General features: G+C 39.4%; 1 protein-coding gene across 9 annotated transcripts in view; it reads left to right on the top strand.

The window, feature by feature from the left end:
* Window positions 1–12,792, top strand: part of SLC7A11 (solute carrier family 7 member 11) — a 182,836-nt gene that overhangs the window by 56,225 nt on the left and 113,819 nt on the right. For all 9 annotated transcript variants that reach the window (XM_024745096.1, XM_024745095.1, XM_024745097.1 and 6 more), the window contains exons 7-9: window positions 8,310–8,433; window positions 10,321–10,424; window positions 11,170–11,266. In XM_024745096.1, the coding sequence (XP_024600864.1) occupies window positions 8,310–8,433; window positions 10,321–10,424; window positions 11,170–11,266 (325 nt within the window). The remainder of the gene's footprint in view (window positions 1–8,309; window positions 8,434–10,320; window positions 10,425–11,169; window positions 11,267–12,792) is intronic.

Raw genomic sequence — 12,792 nt, 5'->3', positions numbered from 1 at the left:
GACAGGTTAGCCTCTAATCTTATCAATTGTCCATCTTCTATTCTGATTCCCATATTGCCTTGGTGTCTCCTTGACTACCAGATGTCAAAGTAAAATGATTTCTAATAATTAGACCTGTCGTTGTTGGTCACAAATATTGAAGGCAGTTTTCGGTGGTAGAGCAGTAGTTCATTTGTCAGGGTTGAATGTCTCCGTATGTACCTGTTCCATTTCTTACCGTGCAGCTGGTCAGAAATGTGACTGGATTTGATTTATGGGTTTATAGTAGGAGAAGTGTTATCAGTTCCTTCTAAGACACGTGTTTATGACCAGAGGGAATTTTGACTCTAATTCCCACTTATTATACCAAAGTGGGTATGTTTATTTTACCTTGCCTTGTACTTAGCATAAGAGTATATTTATTTAACATTGCATTGTTTTATTATGTATCTTTGGCCAAAACAAGAGGCGATTATACTTTGATCTTTGTTGGATCGGAGGCAGTTGTCAAATGTGCAGGAGATTTTATATTTCAAAATAGTGAACAATGGGGTCTATGTTTGCTCTGTTTCTGGGAAGCTTTGAGTAATCGAATTTTCACTGTTCTAACTTTAGCAAATGTAAGTGTTTCAATTTGATCTCATTTGGGACATTATTTTAAAGACTTTATATCATATACTGGTCTCTTACGAAACAAAAAAATATGAGATAAAAATTAATGAGGACCCATTTTGTCTCATAAAAACTAATTCACTGCAATCTACAAAAAGTCTTGATATAATGAGGCCCTTCATTCTTTTATTAGTTAGGGTAGTGCCAGCTGCTCCAACAAGCAAACCAAAAATTTTCAATGGCTTTAAACAATCGAAAGTTTAGTTTTTAGATCATGTTACAGTCCACTGTTGGTGTCCCTGGCTGAGCGGTAGACTTTCTTCCTCATGTTGATTCTGTGGCCCAGATTCCTTCCACATTGTGGCTTTGCCTCTCTATAGATCCTCTATACAACTAGAGAAAGGGTTGGGGGCAGACCCACTTCTTAACCACCTTGGCCTAAAACTGCCACATCAGCTGACACATAAGGATGAGTCACACTCCCACCTAGATACCAGAGAGTCTGGAAAATGTGGTCTATCTGGGTAGCTTCTTCTCAGGAATGACTGATACTTTGGAAAGACTAGCACAAAACTGTGGTGAGTACTTCATTCTCTCAGCCATGCATATCTGAATCTCAGGAACTCAGTTATAAAAAATAAAAAAAAAGGTTCACTGAGATGTTGCATCACCTTAGAGTACTTTAGACAAAGTCCTGAGGGAAATAACATTTTAAAAAGTATACTATAAAAACAATATAACAAAAATAAGAGCTGGGGCTTCCCTGATGGTGCAGTGGTTCAGAGTCCGCCTGCCGATGCAGGGGACACGGGTTCGTGCCCCGGTCCGGGAAGATCCCACATGCTGCGGAGCGGCTGGGCCCGTGAGCCACGGCCGCTGAGCCTGCGTGTCCGGAGCCTGTGCTCCGCAACGGGAGAGGCCACAACAGTGAGAGGCCCGCGTACTAAAAAAATAAAATAAAAAAAAATAAGAGCTGAACATTAGTATGAAATGTAATTTATTGTTATTAAAATATTTTGTTTTCTTAGTTATTTACTTGCTAACATTTTATCAAAAACCAATTTTGTTTCTATGTTTGCGCCCTCAAACTTGCCTACTAATTTCTTTACGTTCATCCATGATAAATATGGATAACTGTAATATATCTGGACGCCACACTCTAAATCTTGAGAAAATGAGAACAAATGAGATGCAGACAATGCAGATTTTTTATTCGTATGAAATTCAAGCAAATGAAAATTTACCCCCAAGCTACATTTTGCTGAATAATTTTATTTAGGCAGGAATTTATTCTGCTAGTTGGATTAAAAAATAAAGTATTATTAGGGCTAAAAACGCTTAGACTCATGCTTCTGATTGCTTATGACCCTATGTTTCTGAATTATAAGTTTCCATTTCAGTTCATTTTTCTGCGAGGTTTTGCTGCACTTTTCTGTCTCCTTCATGCATCTGTGTATGTTTTTTCCATGAGCCTCCTTCAGGCTGCAGTCTTTTAATCTGTGTCTGTTCATTTCTTACATCTCCCTACAGGTCCCCCTGTCTTCTCTTTTTGTTTATGGAGTTCTTCATCTGTGGACAATGGAGAATGGTGAGATTTAGATTAGACATCAGTGGTATTGAAATTTAAAGCGTCTCTGTGAAAACACCTGTAGTCTTGCCGCGGTACAATAAGAAGCCGAGGGCAGGTGTTTAGTGCTTGAGATCAGTGGGATCACTGTGTACCTTTATGTGACAATCTGCTCGTCACATCACTGTGTTCAGCCTTGGCCCAGAAATTGTCATTAAGTTAGAACATGAACCATGGACCTTTAAGAACGTTTCTAAATGGGTTTATTGAGTGTACTCTTCCTCTTGCTACATTTTCTTCTTTCAGTGACAACCCACACCTTCCCCCGCAACTTGCCGTGTCTCCTCAAGTGCATTTCTCTTATACTGTTATTCACAGTCCAGTTCCCACTCACAACGTGCAGCTAGAGATACAGTGATAGCACTAAATGACAAGGGGGCAAAACCACCGATAACATACAAGGCAGTTCATAGGGTTCCAGTCATCTGTAATCTAATTGTTTCAAGTCTGGAAAACAATCAAGAACCCTTATTTGTAATTCAGTCCCTGCTAGAAATCTCAGAAATCACATAGCCAGATAGTACAGTTTCATGCTTGCCGGGGGTCAGGGGGGTGTCTCTGGAAAGTTTGAGATGAGCAAGAATCAGGGAAATTATGTAAAAATGTATGGAAGAAAAAAATCACGTGAGTGAAAAATATAGATAGATTTTCTTTGAGATATACTAGTGTTTATCTTTTGGATTGTAACACATGACTGAAGTTTGAGGAGTACAATAAAATTAACAGCAGTGGTAATAAAGTAAACTGAATAATCCTGCAAAAATAAATTGGTAGATCAAAAAGAGAGAAGTAAGAGATACTTGAGTCACTTCTGGGTCAGATCTAGAGAAAAGCTTTCACGGTCTCTACAGGGTCATTATAAAGAAAATGTTTTTTTTTTTTTAACACCTTTATTGGAGTATAATTGCTTTACAATGGTGTGTTAGTTTCTGCTTTATAACAAAGTGAATCAGTTATACATATACATATGTTCCCATATCTCCTCCCTCTTGCATCTCCCTCCCTCCCACCCTCCCTATCCCACCCCTCCAGGCGGTCACAAAGCACACACACAAAAAAAAGACAATGTGAAATAGGTATGATCCTAAAATAAATACTCAGAATCAAGAAATACTCATTTATAATTTTAAATACTTTATATTGAGATGAATCATGGCTTTGTTTCAATTATATATAAACAGTTTACTAAAAAATTTTAAAGTTCTTTGAAAAACCCTGTTTTCTTTTTTATTTGCATCTCACATATTAAGAAGTTCGTCATTTTCTTGCCCTTCTTAATTCCTCTTTTCTCCCCTCCCTCTTTTTTCCTGAATGCAAAATACATGTGTTAAAACATTATTGATTTTTAAATAGAAAATGTGAAGTATCAGGCATTTCTCTTAGAAGATTCCAGAACACACAAGAGAAGGTTTTAGCAGAACTGGCATCAGGCCCAGTCCCATGGCTCAGAGACAATTTTAGATGCCCCAGGATCAATGGTTTCTGTGGTCTCCAGTGGATGTATCCACACCGGGGAATGTATGAAACTTATTTTGATTCACATAAACCTCAGAAGATTTTGCGCCAGTTATAAAACAATTTTAGGAATTAAAGTTCTTTGAAAAACCCTGTTTTCTTTTTTATTTGCATCTCACATATTAAGAAGTTCGTCATTTTCTTGCCCTTCTTAATTCCTCTTTTCTCCCCTCCCTCTTTTTTCCTGAATGCAAAATACATGTGTTAAAACATTATTGATTTTTAAATAGAAAATGTGAAGTATCAGGCATTTCTCTTAGAAGATTCCAGAACACACAAGAGAAGGTTTTAGCAGAACTGGCATCAGGCCCAGTCCCATGGCTCAAAGACAATTTTAGATGCCCCAGGATCAATGGTTTCTGTGGTCTCCAGTGGATGTATCCACACCGGGAAACTTATTTTGATTCACATAAACCTCAGAAGATTTTGCGCCAGTTATAAAACAATTTTAGGAATGTCCTAAATACAAGTGACTACAGAATTACTCGGATGGCCTGAATATCAGAAATCCTTGTGATCTTCATGTGTCCTCAACTCTCTGAAGCTAGGTTTACTCATTCTGTTTTCATGGTGGGAGTCTTTTTAGCCAACATACAGCACTGGAAACAATGATCTTTGCTGATGCTCTACCGTATAGTTGCAAAGTATATTCAAAATGCATCCCATGCTCCATCATTTGCAAGATTATTTGTGATGACTATTAAGTGCATAGTAAAATATTACGTGGCTTAAAATGTGTCACATTGTAACAGTCAGCCTTCTGATATTTGTATCATGTATATAAAATAGAGGACATGTTTGTCAGCATGTGAGGATCCTAGGAACTTTGTACCTAGAGTTAAAGTAGGCACAAAACAGCCATGATATCACGGACAAGATATTTCAGGAACGTGGGACTTAGCGATGGAAGATCTGAATTCAAGACCCAGCTTTCTCCCTTACTACTTTTGTGACCTTGGCCAGTCACTTAACCTCTCTGAGCCTTGTTTCCATTGTTTGAAGATGGTGGTATTACCTCCTATTTCAGTGGGTTGTTGTGGATTTTGTCATTTGTTCGTATTCTGTGTTATTCCACAAAGGATTTGAAATGAAATGTGTATATTTGGAGATAAAATGCGTTTGCCAGTGCTTTGTAGATTATACAAATAGAAGCTACCTGCCGTGACTATTGGGGCCATTTAAATTCCTGGGCAGCTCTATCCTTAGAATCAGAGTGCTTCTAAGCAGATGTTCCAGAGACTTCCATTTAATAATTTCCAATAAAACAAGTATTTATCTATGTGTTACATAGACTGGTTACAGATGCCAATTTAAAATAAACCTACAAGGAAAGAAGACCGTCCAAGACCTTTTGATTGAAGACCATTTGCAATGAATAAAAATATCAGATTCTCACTTACTTAGTGCTTATTTCTCATGAATACGTGATTGAAAAGACTATAATGACAAAAAGCTCTTAAGGATTAAGTAACTTTTCCCAATACATTCATATCTTGTTAATCATAAAAATATATATACACAACGTTTGAGAAAGATTACAACTCATAGGTGTGAGTCATTTTTATTCAGCTTAAAGACAATGCTTTTGTTGCACTTAGAATTGGTGGATACCTCGCAGTTACACAGGGGCTTCGAAATGTCAGTGGCCTACCAGTTCCTGTGATTCCTTTTATTTATTCCTTTGTTAAAGTGAAATGGAACCTTAAGGACAGAAGCTACTGGCTGTCTGGCCACATCCTCTTCAGTTCCCATGGCTTAATTTTACCTAGGGAGGAATTACTGGGTTTGCTGTGAGTTGCTGCAAGGTTAGAGCCCTTTTCTCTTTTATCCTATATTTTAAGCTCCTTTGATTTTTTTTTTTCCTCTAGTATCTATATACTAGGCTGATCTATCTATAGGCTATATCTATAGGCTATCTATACTTGGCTGATAGTAAAACTGTTAATAATCTGTTTCATTTTGTCTGATAAGTATGCCTCCTTTTCCTCCTTTTCTATAACAGTTGTCTAGGGAAGTTTATTCAGTGTGCCTCTGTGGTTTTTTAAATTCAGAATAAACTAGTATTTCCAAAACATTGAAACTTTTGAAAACATTCACTTGACGTTATAGTTCGTATCACACAGAAAAATCATGAAAATCATGGAATAAGTCTCTCCCCCTCCTTCATACTACACAAAACTGTATTTTCAGTGAACACATGAGGAATACAGCCTTGATAAGAGCTTTCCAATAAACATTATATTCAATAATTATAATTTCTCTGGAAAGTAATAGTTAAGAGTTTGAGGGCCCACATGCACGAGAGAGAATACGCTTCAGTGGTTTAAATGCTTTGACTTCAGGGTAGCTGGATCTGCAGCTGAATTCTGGGTTTCCACTTACCAGCTGTGTATCCTTGAACAGTTCTTTAAACTCTCTAAGACTTCATTTCCTCATAAATAACATGGTAATTGTGCTCCTAACTCACAGGATTTTCCAAGGACAAAATGAGGCAAATATGTAAAGTAGCTAATAAAAGGGTAGGTGTACATAGCAGCATCTGCTGTTCTTTGTTACTGACAAGCTGAGGAAGAACAAAAGGAAAACTAACCTGGAAGTTTCAAATGTTTTAAAGGTCCCTTCTGCTAAAGTCAGTTTAGAAATCCTCCCTCAGAAAGACCATACTCTCCGGGCAGGAAACACAGGCTGCCTTGAAAGAGCTGGGCTGGGAGGCTAGATTCTATGCCGGCAGGGCCACAGTCAAAATTTCAGAGTGACTCCTCTGTGCTCTATGACAGCATCACGTGATGTGACAGTTACTACCTGTCCTGGACAGGTTAGGTGACTTCACCGCACTGAACAGTAAATCACCTCACTTTTTATTAGCAGAGCCTTTGCATTTCTTAATCCTCCTCTTGTGAGGAGATCTCTAGAGAGTGTCTTTCTCCCTCCCTTTCTCTGCTTCTCTCCTCCATAGAAAGAACTCAAAACCCCATTTGGCGTGTTATAAGAGCTGAAGGATTCGAGTTTAAAATGTTGATAATACAGCGAGTGGTTGAAAAGCCGCCTTTATCTTTCATATGCCTTATGCCACTCACCCCTCTGTATTTAATTTAATCTCCTTTGCTTACATTAAGCATTTATCAGTCACAGGTAGCAGTGCGTGGTACGGCATGAACAGAAAATTCCACAGAACCCTCTTCACACTGGGGAAGGGGAACATCTGCTCCTTTTCTAGCAGGATGCCAGGATTTTAGAGGTCAGTGTGTTTCCCCATCAAGGCTTAAGGCTTTGGGGACCAGGGGAAGTGTCGGGCTCCAGGCAGCATAATGAATGACAGTTGCTGGCTGGCTGGGTTTGCCTGTTCTCAACAGGGGATAGAGAATTCAGCGTAATGAGCTGGGACTTAGTGTTCTCAACACACCCAGCTTGGGGAGAGAGGCAGGCTGTGCCTTTTTTTTCCTGGTTCGGACCTGTATTTTCATCTTGGAAGAAATTATATGGAGGTCTTCATTAGTGGCACCCAGCAGGGTTAAGGCTCCATGAAGGCTGATAAGCTCTATGGCTAAAAAAAAAAAAAAAAAAACCCACAAAACCCATCAGCCTTTGTGTAGGGAGCCGAAGGTTTAAGTTGCTTGAACTGGAAACAGTCTGAAGAGGTGATTATGTTAAGCAAGTAATGTGTATCGGTAACATGGAGTCAAATTATGAGGGTCAGTAACTTCCTGGCTTTCCCGGTGCATTAAATGAAGACATAACGTTGTGTTTGTGCCGGCTACTTCTCGATGCTACGTAGTGTCAGTACCGTCCGGTCATATGTACTTCACAGCATGTCACCTCTGACTTCATGGGATTATCTGTGCTGTTGCTTTAATAGATACTCATGATCTTGAGCTCCCTTTGAACTCACAGCAGGGCAGTGCAAAGGCATTACTGGGAACACTTCTGGGCTTTTTGTGTTATGTACAAAATTATTATTACTGTCATTTAGAAAGGTAGATATATGTTGCTGGCATGCTTCCCAAAGTGTACGCGTATTTGACGGCAAGGGGAATTACTGAAGGGGAAAACACTGAATGCGAAAGATCTTTTGGGAAACTAGTATTAGAAAGGTGTCAAGGCAAGTGAATCAGGATTTGAAAGGCATATATATAGGACGGTGGCTCTCAAAGCGTGGTCCCCTGGCCAGCAGCATCAGAATTACCCAGGAACTTGTGAAAGACGCAAATCCTCTTGAATCAGAAACTCCTGAGGTGGGCTCAGCAATCTCTGTTTCAACAAGCCTTCCGGGTGATGTGTGCTCAAGTGTGTGAACCCCTGCCGTAGGATTTATGGAGCACGAGAATCGGACAGACCCACGTGTTCTGGGGTAGAGCAGTAGACAAGACAAAGGTAGTACCTCCCCTTATGGACTTTATTAAATTACAAAGGAATGTGTGGTACTTCACCCTGATGAAATGTTTATACATACCCAACAGAGCCTGTGGTTAGCCATATACCGTTTTGTTCTTTGTTTGAATGAGCCTGTTATCTTCTTTGCTTGCAGAGAAATGACTAACAAAAGATGACTGATAAGTGATTCCTTTGTGCATTTCAGAACCATCCCCCTCGCAATATGTATATCCATGGCCGTTGTCACCATTGGCTATGTGCTAACAAATGTGGCCTACTTTACGACCATTAGCGCGGAGGAGCTGTTGCTTTCAGAGGCAGTGGCAGTGGTAAGTCTAAGTTGGGAAAACGCCAGTTTGAATTTAGGTTAATGAAATGATGCAATTTTATAGTAGTTCCCTCCAGCAGAAAGTGTTTTGAAACCCAGTAATTCTTTTTTAACTGAACGATAATGAATATTTAAAAAATTTAGAACATACCTTAGCATATTCCATTTAACGGATACAGCTACAGTCCTAAATGATTTCTCTGTACTGTTAATTTCATGTAAAACATTTCCACATATGCCTGCTTGAAAACGTATTTCCACACATACATGTTGAATAGACGTCATTATTCTTCCAACATGTCTTTAAAGACAGGTGGGCAGTCACTGAGTGTAAATGAATGCACTTTGAGGTATGCAAATCGCAATGGATTCTGGACTCCTCCCTGTTTAGACGCTTTTCAAATGCTAACTTAAAATCTTTTTCCCAAAGTACCACTTTAGAATTTCCGAATGGACCACATAACATTTTTTTTTCTAGTATATATATCATTTTGAATACAAGTTCTAGGATATTATAAATTTAAGGAAATACTGAGTTATTCAAAGTTAAGCAGATGTCATTGCTATAGTACTTCTCAGAATGTTAGAGAAGCTAATGTACATTTTAACTCCCTGAGATGCGGATACTCATAATTTTACAGCATTTCCCCAAATTTATTTGACTTCAGGAGCATCTTTTGCTTTCAAAGGTCATGTTATGGGACTGCTATTCTGTGACCCAGACTTTTTGGTATAAAAACTTAGCTAGTAAGAGGGCACTCATTCATGACCTTATAACAATGACGGGTGAAAAAAAAAAAGAACTTCCCATCGCTAGATGTCAGTTCCTTTTAAAAGAGTCACTATTACCTCATATCAGAAACATCCACAGGGAACAAATTATCTCATTTCATGTGAACCTATGTACGAGTTCACTGTATTAGAAAAGACTCTGTCCACTGCTGTAGCTTCTACCAGACAACCAAATGCACAGAGCTTCCTGATGTCAGGTCGTCATCTCATCTTACTAGACAGAGGGCAGCACTTAAGTCTTTGAGCGTAATATGGTCCATTAATTACACAGCACCGGCTGCATCAAGGACAAGTAGAGAATCCCACATTTTTTTTTTTTTTTTTTTTGGAAAATACATCCTTCATGAAAATTTGCAGTGTTGCACATGCCATGCAACAAAAGGAAATGTCAGAAGTTTTGTTTAACTTTTATATTTTCTGTAGCTTGATTTCCTTGGACTTGTGTTGGTGTTCTAGCCCTTTAATAGGAAACTACAGAAGGAATTGGCAGATAACTGAGAGGGCGGGATGGACTTCATAAACAGAGATTCAGCTGATGTGATTGTTCTGGGCAAAAGATTTTCAGAACTGTTCATATCCCTAATATACATGATTAAGTCCTCAATTATTTTTTGCCACGCTTTTGAGTCATAACAGTGGGACTGGTATATGAAACAGGTATCTGCAACACTTCTCAGTGTACCTTTGTACTTTGCTATAAAAATGTGGCTTTCCAGACGAAAGAGAAGGTATTATACAGAAGGATTTCTGTCTCTAAAAGGAGAACTTCTGTACTGAGTTTTTTTTATTTACCAGAGTCAGAGACAATAGATATCATAGTTGATAAAGATTTGATCAATGGATCATTGCTCTTTGGAAGTAGAGGGAAGGCGCTTGTTTGGACTATTGCCCATAATTCTGCAACAAGCAAGGACATGGTGCCTGCCTTTGATTATTATTCTAAGAGGTTAGTCTGACCCTAACCCAAAAAAAGGATTATAAAACACACACATATCACCAGGTGAACAGAAAGTCATAGAGCGAGTTTGACCTAAATTGTTCATTTTATTCCACTTTTTGGCAGAGCATTAACTTGCTTCCTTCTGTCTTTCGCTAGACTTTTTCGGAGCGGCTCCTGGGAAATTTCTCAGTAGCGGTTCCAATCTTTGTTGCCCTCTCCTGCTTTGGTTCCATGAATGGTGGTGTGTTTGCTGTGTCCAGGTGAGTGAGTTCAGGCATTTCTAGAAACGCATTTCTGTGTCTGAGATGGGATGTGGTAAGGATAAGTTTAAAAAGGAAAGAAATAGTGCCTCTAAACCTGCTGTTTTTAAAGGGAAACGCAAGATTGAAATCTTTCTCCAAGTGTCAACAGCATGTTCTGTTCTGTCCATTAGAGGGCACTGCTTGTCTACTCATAGCCTACTCTGAAGCCAGGGATGCAGGGGTTTTTTTTGTTGTTGTTTTAACGTTATGTCTACAGAGTTTAGCAACAACATTTTATTTCTGGCAATAAAATCTTTTGTTTCTCTAAAGGTGACAAGCAAAAAAGTAAAGTAAGAGACGCCAGACATCACCATGCCACCATCTGTATCCCTTTTGTTTGATGCAGAAGTCCCTTTTGTTTTAATTTGATGCAAACCCAATCAGATAAATGTGAATGGGGTGTGTGTGTGTGTGTGTGCGTGCGTGTGTGTTGAGTTGGACTGGACTGATGACACACGAGCAGTATTAGAAATCTAGAACTGAATTCACCACCAGCTATTTATATGTGGGGTGAGTTTTGCTGAGTCAGATGTTGCTACCGTTTCTCCTCAAAGGAACGTAACATTTGGGCAGACTCTATAAAATTCGAAGTAATCACCTAAGAAATGTCAAACCATTCGGTAGGAAGAAGATGCAAGTTTTCTCTTCGATTTCTGGATTTTTTCCCTTGGAAATGATTAATTATACATTTTTCTCCTGTCAGGTTATTCTATGTTGCATCTCGGGAGGGTCACCTTCCGGAAATCCTCTCCATGATTCACATCCGCAAGCACACTCCTCTGCCAGCTGTTATTGTTTTGGTAAATGCATAGTAACGTGTATCTAGATGTACCCTCAAAGAACCGCTTAGCAAAGAGGATTTCAAACTTGACTTCAGCTCGTGCTTTCTGTTCTCATTCATTGCTAAAGTGGCTCTCTGTGTATCCTGGTGGATTTGCACAGGCAGGATATTTTCCATCGCTTCCCTTCATCCAGTATATCTGATGCATATTTGATGCTTTGGAGCAATGACACGTCACTTCTTTTTCATCTGTGTAGAAATCTGTGAGATCAAAGGGAAATGATTGCCTGGGCTCCTGTCACCGACAGAGAGCCTCGCAGAAAAGGAGGTCGAGTAATAAGTCCCAATTCTACTTATTGAAAGTGGAGCTAAAAGCTACAGTCCCAAAACGCCCAGATGTCTCATCAGAGGCCCCTTATCGTGAAGTGCATACAAAATTATAGATAAAGTTGACAGAATCCTAGACAGTGCAGGGATTCTGTGCTTGAAAGTGAGAATTTTGAGAGCAACCCTAAATGGGAGAAATAAAAGCACCAAAACTTAAATTTGAGCCGTACGATTCTTTATGCAGAGAAAAGTATTTGTGAAACACGGGATATGAAAGACTGTGTAAGGTGTAGAAGTCCTCAGATCCCCATTGGCAATGTTATATTCTTTTTACCTACTAATTTTTCCCAATAGCGTTTCCAAAACCCAAAAACATTTCCCAGAAATGTTCCCCAGTAACATTTTTTCCCAATCTCCTGCTGTCAGGCACACCACAGAATGCACTGAACACTTTTTTACCCCCATCTCCACCCCCCATGGGTTTCATTTGTTTCAAAATATTTCCTTGAAATTTCTTTGTAAAGGCCGGTTGGGCGGGTGGGGTGCTCTGTGTGGATTCTGGAAATTTACTTCACTTGTGGGAACAGAATGTATTATTTTGTGGGAACAGAATATATTATTGGTGAACAGGGCTTTCATTTTAAGCCTGCGTTATCAGTCATGCTGTCCTTGGTCTGTGCAGCTGTAGAGACTTGCTCTGCTGAACTCTGCGCTCCATTCTTTTCTGCGGTCTTGAGGGTCACATGTGGCAAGCACCCAGGGAGAGGAAGTGTGGAGGAAGGAGAGGTCAACGTTTTGCACTCAGGAGAGGACACAGTCTCTTAGAGGTGGCTGTCGTCCCCGTGTATGCATAGCCAGGGGCTCATCAGACACCATTCGCAGAGCTTTCTGCAAATGTGTGTATTGGATGCGCTTTTGACTTTTATTGTTAGTTATTTACCGACCATCTCAGTCTCTGGGGCTTTAAATTTTGAGTCATTGAGTGTCCTGTGTTTTGCTCTCTGAAAGCACGTTCTCTTAACTCAAATGAAAAACAACTAAAAGCAATGCATGCATGTGTGTGTGTAAAGGGAGAGTAGAAAAGCTGGATGTATAGCTAGGAGGTTAGTTGAGTATAGGTGTTAGGTGCAGTGGTTGTTTATCAGTAGAAAGAATCGTTTGGAAAAGATAATAATAATGTACAGTGATGGTATTGCTTGTTATCACGTGTGTTCTCTT

This window comes from Neophocaena asiaeorientalis, unplaced genomic scaffold (assembly GCF_003031525.2).
Source record: "Neophocaena asiaeorientalis asiaeorientalis breed wild unplaced genomic scaffold, Neophocaena_asiaeorientalis_V1.1 scaffold65, whole genome shotgun sequence".
In the NCBI taxonomy this organism is placed as follows: Eukaryota; Metazoa; Chordata; class Mammalia; order Artiodactyla; family Phocoenidae; genus Neophocaena; species Neophocaena asiaeorientalis.
This window is presented reverse-complemented; position numbering and strand designations above follow the sequence as displayed.